Here is an 18,284-nt window from a genome sequence, read left to right as displayed (position 1 = left end):
AAAAGCAAACAAACAAGAGAGAGAGAGAGAAATGGTGTGATTTGGACATTACAACCTTATGCCAAAATGTTTTTACAATGGGAACCATGCTTTAGGGTTTTTTTAAGATGCAGGGTAATCAGTTAGAGCATGACCAAACCTGACAAATATGCATTGTGATGATAGTCCAAAATCACTTTAACCATTTTACAATGGTTAGGTCATGACCTTTAACAGAATTGCATTCAAATATTTCCTAAACTACTCTATTATCAATGTATACAAATGAATTTTGCATAAAACAGAGTTAATAAATCAAATTTTAGTATTAACTAAGCTTGAGTTTATTAATTTTATAAGGAAATGTTTTAAATGAACAATCTGCTTTAGTATATGAATAGTGATGTTTGTTCAGAGAAGAACATAATTTAACCAAAGTTACTCATTATTGTGTAGATATTACTAAGGCAAAGTAAAATCAGAGCACCTATTATGCCCACATGCAAATTTCTTAGGTTTTTTTTTCATTGTATTTGTTCCAAACTCTCTTTGTTAACCTGAAGATGACTTACAAAGGTCGAAACGTTGTTCTGTACTTTATTTTAATTAAAGTTTTAATACCCATACCAGCCGTCTCATGAATACATTGTGTTTGTGACAGTTCTTTCTCTCAATTGGTTAAATACACTAAAGAGAGAATTGTTACAGATTGATAACGGTTCTTTCTGTATTGTATATAACTAATAGAAAACCAAAGTTTTAATCTATGAAATGACATTGTTTTCTGTACAGAGAATTTTCTATTTAACCGTCAGTTTATTACTTTTTTGTGCTATTCACATCAACAAGCTTAACTAAAATTCTATAAGTTCATGTTGCATATCTGAAAACGCATATAAATTATGATTGTTATGGGGTATTTGCTTTGTGCATGGCTAGTATTCTTTGTTGTTAGATTTTTTATTTAACTGGATTAAAAATTATATTATGGAGTAGTACTTTAAGTATCAAAAAAGCAGGATTAAGTTTCACCCACAGTTGATGGCAAAAATAAACAAGAACAATACTATATTTTTGTCTTTTATGTCTGTTCTTTAATTATTATTATAAATATAACTGAAATGTGAAACATGTAACTAATTTAGTTAGATTAGGTAAGTTGATGAAAAATAATAATAGTAATAAAAATTCTTGAAGCATGCTTGCAAGCAGATTGTGCATTGTGTTATTTGATACAGTCAGGTAAGCTACACATGTAGAGTGATTTACAACTTGTATGCTGGGATTATTATAATCTAATAATTAGGTACACAAGTTTTAAGCTGTTTAGAACAGATAGTTGTAATTTTATGTTGAATTTGCTGTCATTCTAGAAAGAAAGTAGGATGTTTTGGATTTATTGAGTATCTTTTATGACAGTTACAAGGTCAGATGTATACAGAGTTAGAGTAGGAAAATAACAGATAAAACATAAAGTTTTACTTAAAAAACATAAAAACGTGATATTTATGTAGGATAATTTGGGAATTATACAAATAAAATCTGAAAGTTTTCAGATAAAAGAAATCATTTTTAATTTAAACATTTAAATACATTGTCTTCTGAGCAGTCAGTGCTTTGACTCCGTATAATTATGGATACAGTAACTCTATTTTTTTATATTGATGGTACTACTGCACTGAATAATTTTTTATCTAATTAAATAATGCACCAAAGAACATAACAATAGTGCACAAAAATCGAATACTGTCATTCAACTATTGCTATTTCTCTGGCTTTCTAACTGTGTAACCAAGAACCATTGGAAAAAATTCAGCTAACCTGTTTGATGTGTTTCCTGTGGAAATAGAGATTGAACTACCGTGTTTCTCTGATAATAAGACCTACCCATAAAATAAGACCTAGTGTGATTTTTGGGGATAGTTTTAATATAAGCCCTACCCTTAAAATAAGCCCTAGTTAAGAGTGGCAGGAAGAGGAAAGAAATAAAAAAAATAAATTTATTAATTAGTTTAATAGTTAGTTAAGTAGTTTGTTTAAGTATTAATCAGTTAATTTAATAGTTTAATAATAGTTTATTTTAAATGGTTAGTTTAATAGTTTTACTTTGTAACTTCATTTTTTTAATATATCAAAATAAGACATCCCCCGAAAATAAGCCCTAGTGTCATATTTTGGAGTGAAAATTAATATAAGCCTTGTCTTATTTTCGGAGAAACACGGTAGAAGTGAAATAAACAATTTTCTGCACAAAAAATCATCATGTCATATGATAGATTAAAACTTTGGCATTCTATTGGTTCTAAATAATTTGGTACTTAATCAAAAGAGAGAACTAGCAATTTCTGAAAGACAAGATTCGATAGGTTGATGTGACCAGAGGGGTACTGATTTTCTAAAAGACAAGATTCGATAGGTTGATGTGACCAGAGGGGTACTGATTTTCTAAAAGACAAGATTCGATAGGTTGATGTGACCAGAGGGGTACTGATTTTCTAAAAGACAAGATTCGATAGGTTGATGTGACCAGAGGGGTACTGATTTTCTAAAAGACAAGATTCGATAGGTTGATGTGACCAGAGGGGTACTGATTTTCTAAAAGACAAGATTCGATAGGTTGATGTGACCAGAGGGGTACTGATTTTCTAAAAGACAAGATTCGATAGGTTGATGTGACCAGAGGGGTACTGATTTTCTAAAAGACAAGATTCGATAGGTTGATGTGACCAGAGGGGTACTGATTTTCTAAAAGACAAGATTCGATAGGTTGATGTGACCAGAGGGGTACTGATTTTCTAAAAGACAAGATTCGATAGGTTGATGTGACCAGAGGGGTACTGATTTTCTATTTTAAGGCTCTGTAATCAAATGAGATTGAAGGCTATAAAAATCATGCTTTTCTTGAGCAATGAAAACATTATAATGACTAATTACACTAAATTATGTACTTGTCAGGGAGATGGTAAATAAATTAGAGACTGTTAGATACACATAAGATTGTTTCTGTTTAAGTTTAGTGCAAGCATTAAATTGACTGTTTATGTAACAGTTTATGAATATTACGTTATGTGGCTCACTGGTTATGTGTTGATGATTGCTATATTGTTGCATTATGTTACTAGAACCTTCTGAGTTTTATCATTGTTTTGATTTAATATTATTACATCATAATATCTAGTAATGTGATGTGTTGAATATAACTTGCATTAAGATTTGGATTATTAGCTACATTTTTATGCTAAGTTTATTCTTACACCTTGATAAGAAAGTGGTTTAAATTTTGGATTTAACTTGGTAAAACTTTGTAACATATGTCTGTAGCAAGAAATTTATTTAAAAAACAACCTATTTTTATGTACAAAATGCTTGTAATGTTTACTAAACTCTTTGCCAAATTTCTTGAAGAAACATTAAGTACTTTATAAGAGTATATATACCTTATGAATGAAATATGAGAAGTCAACCATATAGTTAATATTTTAGCCAGAATCCATTTACTCTGGTTTGGCATATTTCCAATAGCGTGATATAAATTATGAGTGGGTTTTTTGTTGTTGTTTTTTTTGCCTTATATCATTTTTGTAATGATATATATTGGTTACATATTGTTAATTTCTGTCTCAACTAGCAACTGCATAATGACATTATCAGTATTTGATTAGTTCTCTTATTTTTATATGGTGTGAAAGACACGCATATATTTTAATTTTGTCTTTGGGTTTATAAGGTTTATTATTACTGTAAAAAAAAAAAAAAGGAACATTAAATCTCTTGAATACTTCACAGATGTTTCAAGATGACCTGAAGCTGTTGAAAGCTAAACACTTAGAATATGAGCAGGAAGAGAAAAGACTCAATGTCAAACAGGAAGAACTTCGTCGAAAAAAGGTAGTCAACATTTGCATTTTAGAATTTTCAGTGTTTAGGCTTCTGAGGCAGAACAGTCAAAAATCTCTTAGAATAGGACTGCTGACTGTCATGACACTTGTTTTTTATCCTATTAATAACAGTGGGAAACAAGTCATTATTCTTTGTTGCAAAGCTTAAATAAGCAAGAAAAAGACATAGGTATATCAACTGCCCTGACTCTTTAAAATTACTAGGCTCCTTGGCACTTGACTCCTTCCATCAGTAATGGGCATTGATTATTCAATAATAATGTATTTTATGCAACTAGTAATACTTGTTTACTCTGTAACTGATAACTGATGTAGATGTCGGTATGAATGAGTTGTTTGCATTACCTATTTTGAAGTATGTCAAAATCCAATAAAACAATGCAGGAAGCTTTTGCTCATTAGTTCCAAGCTTCACATTAATATGTAATTTGTATGTCTGTGTATCATTTACCAAAATTTAAAAATAATAACTTGCATGAGTTTTACGTTTTATATGTATCTGTCATTAAAGAAACTAAAATGGAGAAAATTAGGCTGAAAGCTATGTTTTTGAGGTTTTAATTTAACAGCTTTGCGTGTTAAAGGGAGTTATAGTGTGTTACATCTAGAAGTTTCCTGAAATCTATAATTGGCATGACATGATGAATAATAATATAACAATATTAAACAACCAGAAGCTTGCTGGATGGTGAGATAATCAGTGAAACAGTCAATAAATCTCTTTTCTGTATTATCAGTTAATTACCAAGTTAGTTAGAAATAATGAAGGCAGTCGAGAGTGAATACCCTGAGTTTTTCACTTTGTCAGATAGTAAGTGACAAGATTAGGGTGTTTGTAGTGTTTTGCTTACATAAATTTTAAATTGGTTAATCAGTATAACATTAGTTTTATACTTAGTGTGTAAAGAGTTTGTAGAGGGTCAACATATACATACCAACCAGGAATTAGTGTGTTTTGTGAGAAAATGCAGTGTCAATATGAAAGGTAAATTGAGATCATGAAGTATGTATTTGAAAATACTGTGGATTAATTAATAAAAACATTGTTATTGAAAAGCAAATTTGTTATACTTTATTAAAATTAGTTAGTAATGTAATTTGCTTTTTATGACTTGTGTAATATTAAGATATACAAAAATAGAAGTTCAGGGTCAGGCACCGTTATAAGAGAATGCCAAATTTTTATTATGTTTTAAATATTTGAATGTGTGTTTTGTTATTAAACTTATACTAACTGATTGGAGAAGTACTTAAATTGATAGTTTGATTGCCACATAGCTAATTACACATGATGTGGAGCTAACACCAACATTCATTGCAAGTTTATTTTCCTCATGCATGTGATTACTGACATATTCTTTATGATAAATAGCAATCATGTTACCAAGATAAGAGTAAAGGAGAAAGAATTGCATTTTCAAAACTCAGAACTTTTTGGCATGCAGTAGCACAGCTTTCTTCAATCACATACAATTTTTAATATGTACATGCTTGAATTTTTCGTAAAAGAAAATCATACTCATACATAATTTGAAATATTAAATTCTAACTTGTAGCTTTATAGTTTTTTTATCACTTAATACTTTGTGGTTCTTTTTTTTATTATTATTGTTATTATTAAACCAAAACATCTATTATTCAAGGATAAATGTTTATATTTTTGTTTTCTTCAAGGTAATGTATCAATAAAAAATGTAAGATTTTGCTTTATTGTGTTTATATTATATGAAAAATCCACAGTTTGTGTACATATTCTGAGTTTGTCTAATTAAAAGGAAAGTTATCCCAACTTCAAGTAAGTAACACTGTCAAGAAATGTAACTTTAAGACCAGAAATAGCATATATTGTTCACATAATTTTAATGGTTTAAGTGCAGTTTTTATTTAAAGAGCAACAGTGATTTTAACTCTAAAAGTATATTAAGAAATAAATTATTAACAGAACTTGGTATAAATAATAAACAGTTCCAAGTAAATAGACGTTAAGAGTTGAGGCTAACACAGTAAATAAATATATTTCACTTCCAAAATAAAATACATGAAACTGATATTAAGATTCTTAAATTATTTCAAAAGTTTATTATTCTTACATAGATTGTATGGCAAGCATTTTTATCTTCACATAAAAATATTTTAAGTCTGAAATAAATGAAGGGGATAAAACATGATAGGAAGATCAGCCAGGCATAGTGGAAGTGTAAGTGTCAAGGTAACTGAACCTGACTTCAGCACTGATTCTGACCCCTCAGGTATTATATTTGAAACTTTATTAATCACTGACAAGCTTGTGTAATCAAAGTTGGCACATGTGTACAGGTACCACAGATATAAATGTCTTGATAGGGAACTAAAAAGTAATTGGGAATAATTGGAGGAGTTTAATCAATACACTGAGGCCTATGTGAATCATAAGGATACTCTTGACCCTTATTGTGTAGAGGAACTATTTTGTACTAGTAAAAATAGCATGTTTAACTGAGTAGCAAAATCATTAAAGTTATTAAATTTAAACATTAACTAGGTCATGAAGGAAAAAGGTAAAGCTACAGTGAATTTAGCATGTACTAGTAATAGTTTTTACAGTGTAAGAGAAAAATAATTTATATCTATTGTTATATAAAATTAGCTTTAATGAATATCCTGACCTCTAGTAAAGGACAGTCATAGTTTGGAATTTATTAAATTTCTTGGGTTTTCAGTTATTGAAGTACTTAAAACTGAAAGGTAAAGGTAGTTGAATGTTAAATTTAGCTGAAAAGTTGAACTGTTTCAAAATAAAGACTATTAAAATGAATATATCGTGAACATTACAAAATTGATGATTTGTATTTTTCGCTATTAACTTAAAATCCTAACTCAGGCCATGTAATATATTTCAGTGAAGTTCATAAACTTTAACAACAACATAACCTGGAACATGAAATCTTTTTTTTGTACTTTACCATGACATGAAATAGTGCACAGTTTGTTCAGAATGCCAATAATTTCTTATTATCCTTGAAATTTCCCTCCTTTATAATATATTTATAAAGGTAGATGGATGAAGGTGTTATGGAATAATGCATTGTCAATTTAATTTGGACTTAAAAACCCACATGCCAGCAGTATTAAATGTACACATGCTGCATGCAAGCATGGAAAAATCAGGGAAGATGAAATTGGACAGGGGAATAGAGGGAATTGAACTATTAGTCAGGGAAATAAATGTTTCATTGTCATGGAACATGAAATGTGGAATAACAATATGGAAAGAAGTACACAGTTCAAATGTAAATTATATTTACCACTTTAAAGGTAGATTCATCCTAAAAATCCAAATATTTTGTAATGCACAAATCTCATTAAAATGAGAAAGTTTCACAAAACTGTATCATAATTTTTGTCAGTGAAAATTTGGTAATGTTATTAGTGAAACGTATAAAAAATTTACATGTATATCTTTTTACAGAAAAATCTTACAACACTGAGAGACAACAGAAATAGTTTGATTGCTAAAATTGCACTTAAAAAAGAAAATATTCAGCGAGTTGAGGGAGAATCTATTGATTTGACAGATGCAGGAAAAAATGTAATAGAAAAGATTTTACTGTTTGCAAAGAAAAAGAGTCAAATTCTTCGAGAGCGTACAAAGTTAGTTGAGGTAAGTAAATACATGGATGAATTTATTGTTTTAATCTTAAGAACACAGAAGAGTATTCTTATGATAATCTTAGAGAGTTTATGAAGAGATTCATGATTGGCATAATACAGTAATAAGAGCTGGTAAAACATTTTACTTACAAGGTTGGAACATTTCAGAAATCTGATAATTATGATAAAAATGTGATTAGTAACTAAAATTATTATATCATAATTACTTGTTTACTTAGTTGTTAAGAGAAGTTGTAAATGGAAGGATAAAACTGTATATAATGATGTAATATTTTAAGGGAATGATGTTGTTTAGACCGATGACATTTTACAGATTCATATTGTGTTGCTAGAATGACCAGAAAAGTTATGATAGTTATGGGACATTGTCTGCTTTTAGGGTGTTGTTATTCCATGTTTTTCATTGCATTATTTTAGTAAATAAAAAAGTATTTAGTGCATTAGTTCCATTAGTATGAAAAGATAGTGTTCAGAGAGTTATGGATTTTCTTAAGTATTTTTCTTTCTTATAAATATTTCAAAAGGAGACAAGAGCTCTATAACAAATCAACTTAAAGCAGGGTGGTACTAAGTTAGGTCTTTATGAATTATTCTTACATAGAAAAGACTGTGTGTAATAATATTTAGTGGCATTTGAATGAAATTTCCATCTCACTGGTTAAGTTTATCTTATATTCCTTCAGATTTCAAACTGTAACTGAACGTGCACAGGTACTGTTCTTATATTGATGAGTGTTGTCTGTTGTTGACTTGTCAGAAAATAAGTCTTATATTACTGTAGCACACATTATCTTGGAGAAAATCCACTGTGATGATCCACTCTCAGATTACATGCACTACATCAGCAACAAATAAGCTCCCAGTAACCTTTTAGTACTGAAAATCAGGCTTTGATAAACATGGAGGGTTTAACACATATGCTGCATTGAGTAGTTTTGCACTTAATTACAAATAAATAAATTCTCTGTGAATTCATATTGGATTAAAGTTAAGAGTATGTGGATGTTGAAGGTCAGATTTGTATGCCATTGACATTTCATGTACATTTAAACACCCAATCTGTTGTTTCCTTTCTCTGGATTATTCTTTTCTCATGGAGATTTCAGCAGTTTTTGAGGGCTGTTCCTCCTGTATCTTATTTCCATATTTACCCTCAAACAGATCCTGATAAACTTCTGTGTCCAATCAGGTTCTTTATTCTTGAATAACTTGTGGTGTACATGTTTACAACTCCTGATCTTTTGGTAATCCTCCTCCCCGTATGATCTTTCACCTTTTACCCTTACCACTTGTGGACTACCTTGTGGTTTCATTGGCTTATTCATCCCTACCTTCATCCCTCCAGTCTTCATTCCACTTGTTTTTCCATCAGATTTGACCCCTTACATTTTGTGTTTTCATTTTTTGTCATCCAATGGAGCGGATTCTGTGATATGACATGTGGACCATTCCCAGTACAGTAATTTCCCACTGTCTTCATCATAGTTTCTTCTTCATTGGGGTTTTCATCTATCACCTGTGGCTGTGCTTCAGGCTTATTTTGGTATGATTCTCACTGGTAAGTTTTATTGATACTTTTTATTTTTCAGGAGCTATTATTTAGTTTTTATCACATGGATCCTCTTCCTTGGGGAATTGTACTTGACCAGGTATACCTTAGCTCTAAATCCATACTGTACAGTAATGTTGACTTGTGTTTTATCTTCCATGGCTTCACAGTGTTCACCATTGAGAAGGTGTGTAGGTGAACAATCTTGTAATCTTTGCATCATAAATTAACCCTTTCCGGATGGTATCTCCCATGAATGACATGGCTAAAGCAGAATGGGATAGCTGTCCATCCCTGCCATACCTTGATTCAATAAATCAGTATGGTCTGCTTTTTAAAATAGGATTTTATGATCGCCCATTGCTCTGTTTCAGGTGGTGATATTCCTCTGGACTTTTAAATGCATTCTTACCTCCTCCTTTCTAGTGGAGTGGGGGAGTCTGTACCACTGAAAGTTCCAAACTACTGGGATGGTCAACTGTGGAGACACCCTTCTGAATGGGCTTCACACAAAGATGGCTATAACCATTCAGTGCAGATTTGAATGGTGATGTTCTTTGGGTATAGATGACATAATGTCCTATAATTTGCAGTAATCAATAGAATGGAGTGAGATATTTGTATAAAGTTCACCCTTCAGCTGGAAGCCCTCCTCCTAATCTCACATGGATGTCAGTACCCTGATGACAGGTTTAGAATTGAGAATGAGCTTAATAATGTTGTCTGTCTTCTTCCCTCATTTTCATCCTTCTGTACTGTGGCTCATAGCAGTGGAACATGTGATTGTTCCATTTCCTACTTGACTATCTCTTGTTCTCTTGTATTATAGGAAAGTTATTGCCATTTGGATGGTCTTTGCCTGTTGTGTTGTTGGAGTGGTTGATTGCATGGGATAGACATCATTTTGATACCAGATATCATATTGATATTGATAACTCAGAGCTATTCCTTGTGGCATACTTGTAAATCCGAGTGTTTCTCAATTCCTGGTTCTTGGTTTTAAGATAAAAATGGTACGATTCTCATTCTACCCTTGTATAGATGTCATTACCTTGCAAGGAGGTTTTAGGTGTAGCTGACTTACTTGAGTACAAATAGTGAGATTCTAATGCACTTGGGAATGTAACTTCTATGGAAGTACTTATCCTTCTGGGTCTGGTAGTTTTGCAATATTTTCAGAAGATGCTGCACAATCCATGGTATCTTGCTAGAGCTCCTTTGGATTGTCCTCTTAACGTTCTTTCTTCCATCTGGATTTGTTTATATTTCTTGATACTGGAGAAGCTTCAGAATAATGGTCTTTTGATGAAAAGTCTTACCATGTTTGACACCTTGGCACTTCCAACTGTCCAACATGGATCAGTTCACTTACTTGTTTGGATTTGAATAATCATGTTTAAGTTTGACACCTTGGCACTTCCAACTGTCCAACATGGATCAGTTCACTTACTTGTTTGGATTTGAATAATCATGTTTAAGTTTGACACCTTGGCACTTCCAACTGTCCAACATGGATCAGTTCACTTACTTGTTTGGATTTGAATAATCATGTTTAAGTTTGACACCCAGTGGTAGAGTTTTGAATTTAGAGCTGAACAATCAACATATTGACCCCACTCATGTTGTGCTGATTGGATCCCCTATCCTACCCCTACACTGATAATGGTTTCTGGTAGTTGAATTTTGGATTTAAAGCTGACCCAATCCGTATGATGTACTCACACATGTAGTGTGCAGGCATAAATGCAGTTCATCCCATCAATTAAATTTCTCATCCATTATATGAATGTTGGTTCCTAGTGGTTGAGTTTTGGATTTACAGCTGAACCAGTCAGTGTAAGTTTTCCCACGTATGTTCATGGTGTCTCTGGCCCCTGAACTTAGTTTGGCTTGAGTGCATTACCCCAGTGTTGTGGGTCATGGTGTGTACACTTGTTGGTGGCTCCAATTCTTCATCTTGTGCTACCTCTTAATGTCTTTTTTTGAAGGTTGTTACTGCATTTGAGATGATTTTGGTCTGTTTGGTTAGTGAAATGTATATGTATGTTGTTGTTCTCTGCTCTTATATACCCTGTTCACATAGGTGGTGGGAATTCTTCCTTCATTTGACTTAAGATGTAGATGGTGTGTTTCTCTTTCCTACCCCTACATGGTTCTTGGTTGAGTTTTAGGACTCAGTTGACTTACCATGTATGGTCTGTCATGCCCTAGCCACTCTACATCTCTTGCTTTACCCACATTCGGTTGTCAGAGAGACTAAATTGTAATATATTGTAGTTAAAATCACTGTCCAACCATTTTTACTTCCTTGGGATATGTTCCTTACAATTTTATGCCCAGATCTTGCACACATTTTCTGCATCTGGATGAAGAATATACCTGGTAGAGAGATGGTGCAATCTTCCATATATAATCCTCTTATTAGAGGGTTCCTCAATAGGGTACCTGTCAAACACTTTTGAAGGTTGCTTCTACTTATGGACAGTTAACACCTGTTTAAACTGTTAAATCATCATGAACGTTTGTGTTACATGCAATTACATTAGAACAGTTCAGTTAGCATTTGCATGTCAACATTTTCCCACAAAGAACTGAAATTTTTAAAAACTACACTTGCAGTAATTACTAATATTCAAAATTATTCTGTTTTGCTGAAAAATATAAGTTGTAAATGCATAAAATTCAGAATAATGCTTGGTAGAATAACTAAGAATTTCTGCAGCACTAACACACAGTTACATAATGTTTGAAAAAGAGCATGATGAAAGTTACAAGTTGTTAGTAGTCTTTTATTATATTATATTATATTACATTACTAGGATTATAAATCTGAGTTTAATTTTCACATTCATTAAAAACAGTCTTGCCCTTTGTTGAAACAAAAAATTAAAGCATCTTGACAAACAAATTGTGCTCTACTAATAAATAAGGGTTTTTTTATACAAACAAATTGTGCTCTACTAAAAAATAAGTTTTTTTTTATACAAACAAAATATGTGACATTTTAACTAACATGAATAATTTTGAAATATTAGGCTTTAAAGTGATTTACCCTATGCAAAAAGCAACAATATAAATTTGTGATCTTGAAAGAGGGACAAGACTAAATAATTGCATTATTTTTGAAAAATTGAGGTCTTTGTGTTCACACCTTTACATAATATGTGGTTTACCTAAAATCAATAAAGAAGGAATTCCACTCAGACCTATACTGAATTGAATATAGGATTTTGAACTTAGAATATGGCAGGTTTTTAAAAAATTTTGTACTGACTTTATGTTCTCAGAGCAAAATGTTAGTAATAGTTTGTTGCTGTCAAAGTTTATCAAGTAATTTCTTTTCTCTCATAAATATTGGTGTTTCTTATTCTTTATGTAAAGATGTTTGAATGTGTCTGGCAGGTAAGAGATATGTTGTGTATCAAATTAATTCTAGATCTAACCCCTACTCTCTCTAAATTTCATACCAAGACAAAATGTTAGTAATCATTCTTTATTGTTTTCAACACTTCTGCTTCACTTACATTCCTTCATTTACTGAAACCACTGATGTAAATCAGTCTTAGGCTATGTCTGTTTCATTTTCTTTCAATTTTTCCAGTTACCACTAAATTTTATAGCTAATTTTTTCTCATTATGTGACTAAGGGATTGAAATTTTTTAAACTGCCTGTACCAAAAGAAGTCTTAAAGTTTAGAGCGAAAGAATGTGCAAGAAATAGTGGTATTTCTTTCAAGGCTAGTCATGGATGGTGTTAGAAATTTATGAAAAGAAAAGGTTTATCGTTATGTCGAAGGACAATAATTAGTCAAAAATTGCTGCCAGATTTTTAAACGAAACATATTCAATATCAATGTCATGTTATTGATCTACATCAAAGGAATCAATATTCCCTAAACCAAATCAGTAATGCAGATGAAACAGCAGTTTTTTTTACATGGCATACAACTACACTGTAAATGCCAAGGTTAAAAAACATGACAGTTAAAAACCACTGGTTGCAAAAAGTTAAAAGTTAGTGTCATGTTATGTGTAACTGCAGATGGAAATAAATTACCACTTTATGTCATATTAAACAGGAAAAAAAAAATTCGTTTTTGCAAAAATGTGATAGTTTGTACACAAAAAAAATGCATTGATGACATCAGAGTTAATGGAAGAGTGGTTGGGATGTGTATGGGAAAATTGTCTTGGTGTATTATGAAAGCAATGGAGCATACTTGTAATGGATGCATTTCGTGGCCATCTCTCTGATAAAATCAATAGTAAGTTAAGGAACAAAACCAGTGACCTGCTGACAATTCCTTGCAGAATGACAGGTGAGTTACAACCTCTTGATGTGCCCATTAACAAGTCATTCAAAGATCATATCCACAAGCATTGTGAGACTGAGTGGCAAAACAAAAAGGGCATTAGCAACAACAATAGTGGAGTGGATTCCAAAAGTTTGGAAAGAAGTGTTGGAATAAGAAAATCGTTTTTAAAATCTTGTTTATCCAATGCAAAAGACGGAATGTAAGAGGACATTCTGTGGGACAATAGTGAATCAAGCAATGAAGATGCTTCAACTTCAGAACATAACAGTGAGCCAGAAGAAACATCAGAGTAACATTCTGATTGAATAAAGAAAGCAGGAAGAAACATTACTCTAATGAAAATTTTAAATATCCTACATATTTTGTTTTTTATTATATTTCATTTTAAATACATTATTAAAAGTTTTTATTCATTTTTTAAAATGTATTTACACCTTTCTATTTATCATCTAATTTTTTTTTACCTGAAAATCCATTTTTAAAAGTGGGGTGCATCTTAAATTAGAGGGTGTCTTAAATTTGAAATAATACAGTATAAAAAGTGCTTAGAGTAAAAAAGAACAACTTAAAAACCATGAATTTCTCCAATAGACTTTTAAACGTTAAAGAGGAATGGTCACTATTATTTAAGCTTTTCTTGACTCTTAATCTGAGGGTTACAGGTTCGAATCCCTGTCATGTAAGGGGTATTATAATGTGACAGTTAATCCCACTATTTCTTGGTGAAAGGGTAACTCAAGAGTTGGTAGTGGGTGGTGATGACTAGCTGCCTTCTCTCTAGTCTTGCACCGCAAAATTAGGGATGGCTAGTGCACATAACCCTCGTGTAGCTTTGCGTGAAGTTCATAACAAACCAAACCAATTTAAACTTTTCTTTCTAGAACTGTCTTGAGTCACACAAGAAGAAGGTTAAGGTAACTTTACTTCATGGTGAAGCTGTTGCTAATAAACTGAAAACTGAAAGAGAGATCTTTGAAGCCTCCACTACAATTCAAGAAGCAGAGGTATGATTTCACTTCTTTATTGATATAAATTCTTAGTGTTTTTTGGAATTTGTTTTTCAAATGCTGAAGTAAATTTATAAAATTCTTCAATTTTACACATAATTTCACTCATTTATATAGGTGAGTTCCATGTGATACTGATGTGTTTATTCAATGAAGTGTAGGATGGGCATCTTCATAGTGTGGTATTAGTAATGCCCAATAGATTAGTGAGACATGTACTTGAAAAAAATGAACAAAAAGCTTATGTAAATAGCTACTATGAAGTTTTTTCCCCTCCAAAAAAGGGGGACAAAGGCCACTTGGAGATGTCTCCTGTTTTAACTATTTGAACCCCTGTACAATAGTGTGTTGTATAGAACCCAGTCAGTAAACACCAAAATGATGCCAAATAAGGGATTCTTTATGCTGCAATTTGTACTGTTGTGATGTCCGTAAAATGTGTACATACCATGAATGGTGAGATTTATGCACTCTGTAGGTTGTAACACAGTATGACATGTATTTCAGAGCATTTCCAGGGACCCTGCAGTTGTACATGTACTAGTAAAACTGCTTAGATATGTATATTTTTGCCATTTTGGTTTTGTACAGTATAAATTACATAATGCTGAATTGTTAATAAACTTCAATACCATTATAGTTTTATTGTATACAACTATATACCAGCTTCTTCTGAATGATTAATAAACTTGAATACTATTATAGTTTTATTGTATACAACTATATACCAGCTTCTTCTGAATGATTAATAAACTTGAATACTATTATAGTTTTGGGAGGGCAATATTTGAACTATCAAATTGATACTTTCTCAGAAACTGTCCTTCAGGTAAGGATGGAAATGACAACCAGAAGTATGACATTCTGTGTAGGGTTATGCTTGGAATTCTTACAATCTTCCATTCTAATGCTGACAGTGAAAGGATATTTAGTTTAATGACTAAAAACAAGATCAAGTTCAGACCAAACTTGAGCACCTCAGTTTTGAACAGTATTATAACACATGAGATGTGTGTACAGTCAAATGGACAATGTTGTTATAACTCCCAATGATCAAGAGGCATTCTCATGAAAGTAACAGTTGCAAAACTATTACAGTAAGTGTCATAAACATGATATAAACTAGTCCTTACACAAAGGCTTTTTCTGCTTACTGTTTGTGCATATTCAATGTTGTTTTACCAGTATGTTTGTTACTCTGAACTAAATAAAAGACATAATTTCAAAAGAATTTTTTAAAATTTATTTATTAAATACACAAAACACAGTCATAAATGAGCAGTATATAGCAGTAATAAATTATAATAGTTTTAATAATAATAAACAGCTTAGAGACATTGGTCAGGCCTAGTAGCTGCAAATGATAATGGCATCTGTGTACAATCATTATGCTCAGTCATTTGAAATAGTTAGCATCTCTGCAACTGTAATAATAAAAGAAAATACCCAAGTGTAGCTAGTTATTATTTTTAATATTAGTTTGAGGGGAATGCTGTTGCTTTCTGTATAAATTTTTGTAATACATCCTTTAACTAGTGATTTAGTGTATTGAATAAATATTGTATGTGGATGGTATTTTACTTGCAATAAAAGCAAGTTGACACACTATCGTTACTGGAATCTACTTTATATTATAATAATGTATTTAAATGTCTCATTAAAATGGCATAAATGCAGTTGTAAGCACATTATATGTTTTATGATTAATTTGGCTGTGGCATGCTATTATTTTACAGATTTTGAGTAACAAAAAATGAATGCATATTTTCTATGGCTCTTTTAATTTCTTTTGCATATATGTCAAGGGTGGACTTTTCAACATACTTTCATTTTTTGTTACAGGAAGATTATTAAACTTTTAGTCACAAAAAAGGCCATGCAATAGTGTAGGAAGGCCTAAAATCACAATAAGAAAATGTTTTAGCTGCTGTATGGACACTTTCAAACCAAGAGTCATGTTTAAGATCACTCTGGTGTATCAAAAGGTCACCTTCTCTAAATAGTAGATTCATTCTTCAATAATTTATGTGATCCTACAGGTTAATATATTAAATGACCATCAGAAAAAAGACACTAAAAATGTTGTTGGAGACTTTAACATTTTGTGTGGAAATATTTCATTTCATGGAGTGTTTGAGTGTTTTAATGGCTCACATGTCCACAGCAGAGATGGAAGAGAAACAGCCAATTATTTTAACAGGAAAAGGTTTTAATCTGGGATTTGACATGTAGCGTGTAATTCCCAATTTCAGTTTCTGAATTTGTTTGCAGGCTGGCCAGGATCATCCATCATGTATATGGAAAAACAACCCAGTATTTTCACTCTTTGTCTCATCATCAATTTTACATGTTCATTAGCTGGGAGGCAGTAGCTACCAATTTTATTCATATTTATGGTGCCATATAAAAGCTATAGAAGTGTCACAACTCAACAAAAGCAGTTTAATTTATGATCAATTACACGAGTTGTGATTAAACAAGCATTTGGCTTGTTAAAATACAGATTTAGATGGGTAAGGTACTTAAACATGAATAAGTAAGAATTGGTACCTGAAGTAATTATTCTTATTGCATATTGCAAAATATAAGCATAATTCAACAAGACAGTAATGTTAATGTAGAGTCTGTTGTGGATGATAACATTCAACCATATGAAGAAGAAATAGGTGCAGTTACTAACAAGGAAGCTATTGCATGAAGATTTTCTGATAACAATTTTTCAGTGAAGAAAAAAAATATTTTGCAAGTGTAGTCTGTTATAAAAACAACCTTATTGGATTTTTATATTTATGTTTAAAAATAGTTAATGAGGCCTAAGTAAATATACTTATTTTATTGTGTGCATTGTATAATAAAATTTGACTCAACATTAACTAATGTGAAAACAAGTTTTCAGGGGGGTTGATTAAAAACAGTTATATTTAAACCCTTAACATAGTAAATTCATAAAAGGTGTACAGTTTAAATATTGTGGTACTAAAATATAATGTACAGTATAAGGAAAAACAGGTTTCTAATTATATATAAATGAACTTATTCCTTTTTACTTAAAATTTCTTATAACTAGTTGTAAGTTAAGAATAAGGTCATTTAACAACTTGGCACTACGTTATGTGGATATACACCTTGCCACTTATAAAGGCTTTTTTAGAGCATGATAGTCACAGTAGACTTGATGAATGGACGGTGGTTGGGAACTATACTAGCTTGGATGTCTGGATGGGACACTTCATACTGGTATAGTTTATTTACTGTGCTGTCAATTAGTGCCTATTTACCCTACCATATTGGGGGCTGAAATGCTAACATCAAGAGATCAGATTTTATCTTCTTTACCTCTAAATGGTATTATCTTGTTTATTTATATATTTTTTTATTTCAATTAATTCTTTACTTGGGAGAACAGTCACCTTCCCAAACTGTTTGCAGGCAGTGAAAGGTGATATAGATGTGGGATGTTGTGGGCTCTAGCACCCACATCTCACTCTCCTAATTTCTATTTCTAATTGTATATCTATTACTATTCTTTATTTCTTATGTAAGACTGGCAAATGGAGGTTAAGACTGATGGACAGTGTATTCCCACTGGTATGCAGGTCCAGCTTCAACAGTCACCTCCACAACCTAGGGTACATTTTATAATCCCTCATTGTAGCTTGTACCCTGGGATCTTTTCAGTTGATGCAGCATTTTTTTGTTTTTGGTTTGGTTTTGAATTAAAATAAATTATATAATTAGTTGGAGGTTTGGATTTGCTGTTTTTATTGCAGTTCTTCCTTATATTTAACTTCATTAAAATGAAATTATTTTCACTAAATATATATATATATGTATTATTATTACTATGATGTTTTTATTTTCTTAATTTTCACTTTAAACATAA

At 31.5% G+C, this 18,284-nt stretch overlaps 1 protein-coding gene across 2 annotated transcripts in view; it reads left to right on the top strand.

Annotated features, from left to right (window-relative positions):
* Positions 1-18,284, top strand: part of LOC143240748 (structural maintenance of chromosomes protein 5-like) — a 91,967-nt gene that overhangs the window by 35,133 nt on the left and 38,550 nt on the right. For both annotated transcript variants that reach the window (XM_076483710.1, XM_076483709.1), the window contains exons 7-9: positions 3,766-3,867; positions 7,327-7,518; positions 14,276-14,398. In XM_076483710.1, coding sequence (XP_076339825.1) covers positions 3,766-3,867; positions 7,327-7,518; positions 14,276-14,398 — 417 coding nt within the window. The remainder of the gene's footprint in view (positions 1-3,765; positions 3,868-7,326; positions 7,519-14,275; positions 14,399-18,284) is intronic.

The sequence above is a fragment of the Tachypleus tridentatus genome, chromosome 13 (assembly GCF_004210375.1).
Source record: "Tachypleus tridentatus isolate NWPU-2018 chromosome 13, ASM421037v1, whole genome shotgun sequence".
NCBI classification, from domain to species: domain Eukaryota; kingdom Metazoa; phylum Arthropoda; class Merostomata; order Xiphosura; family Limulidae; genus Tachypleus; species Tachypleus tridentatus.
Note: the sequence above shows the minus strand (reverse complement) of the source record. Positions and strands in the feature narration are given on the sequence as shown.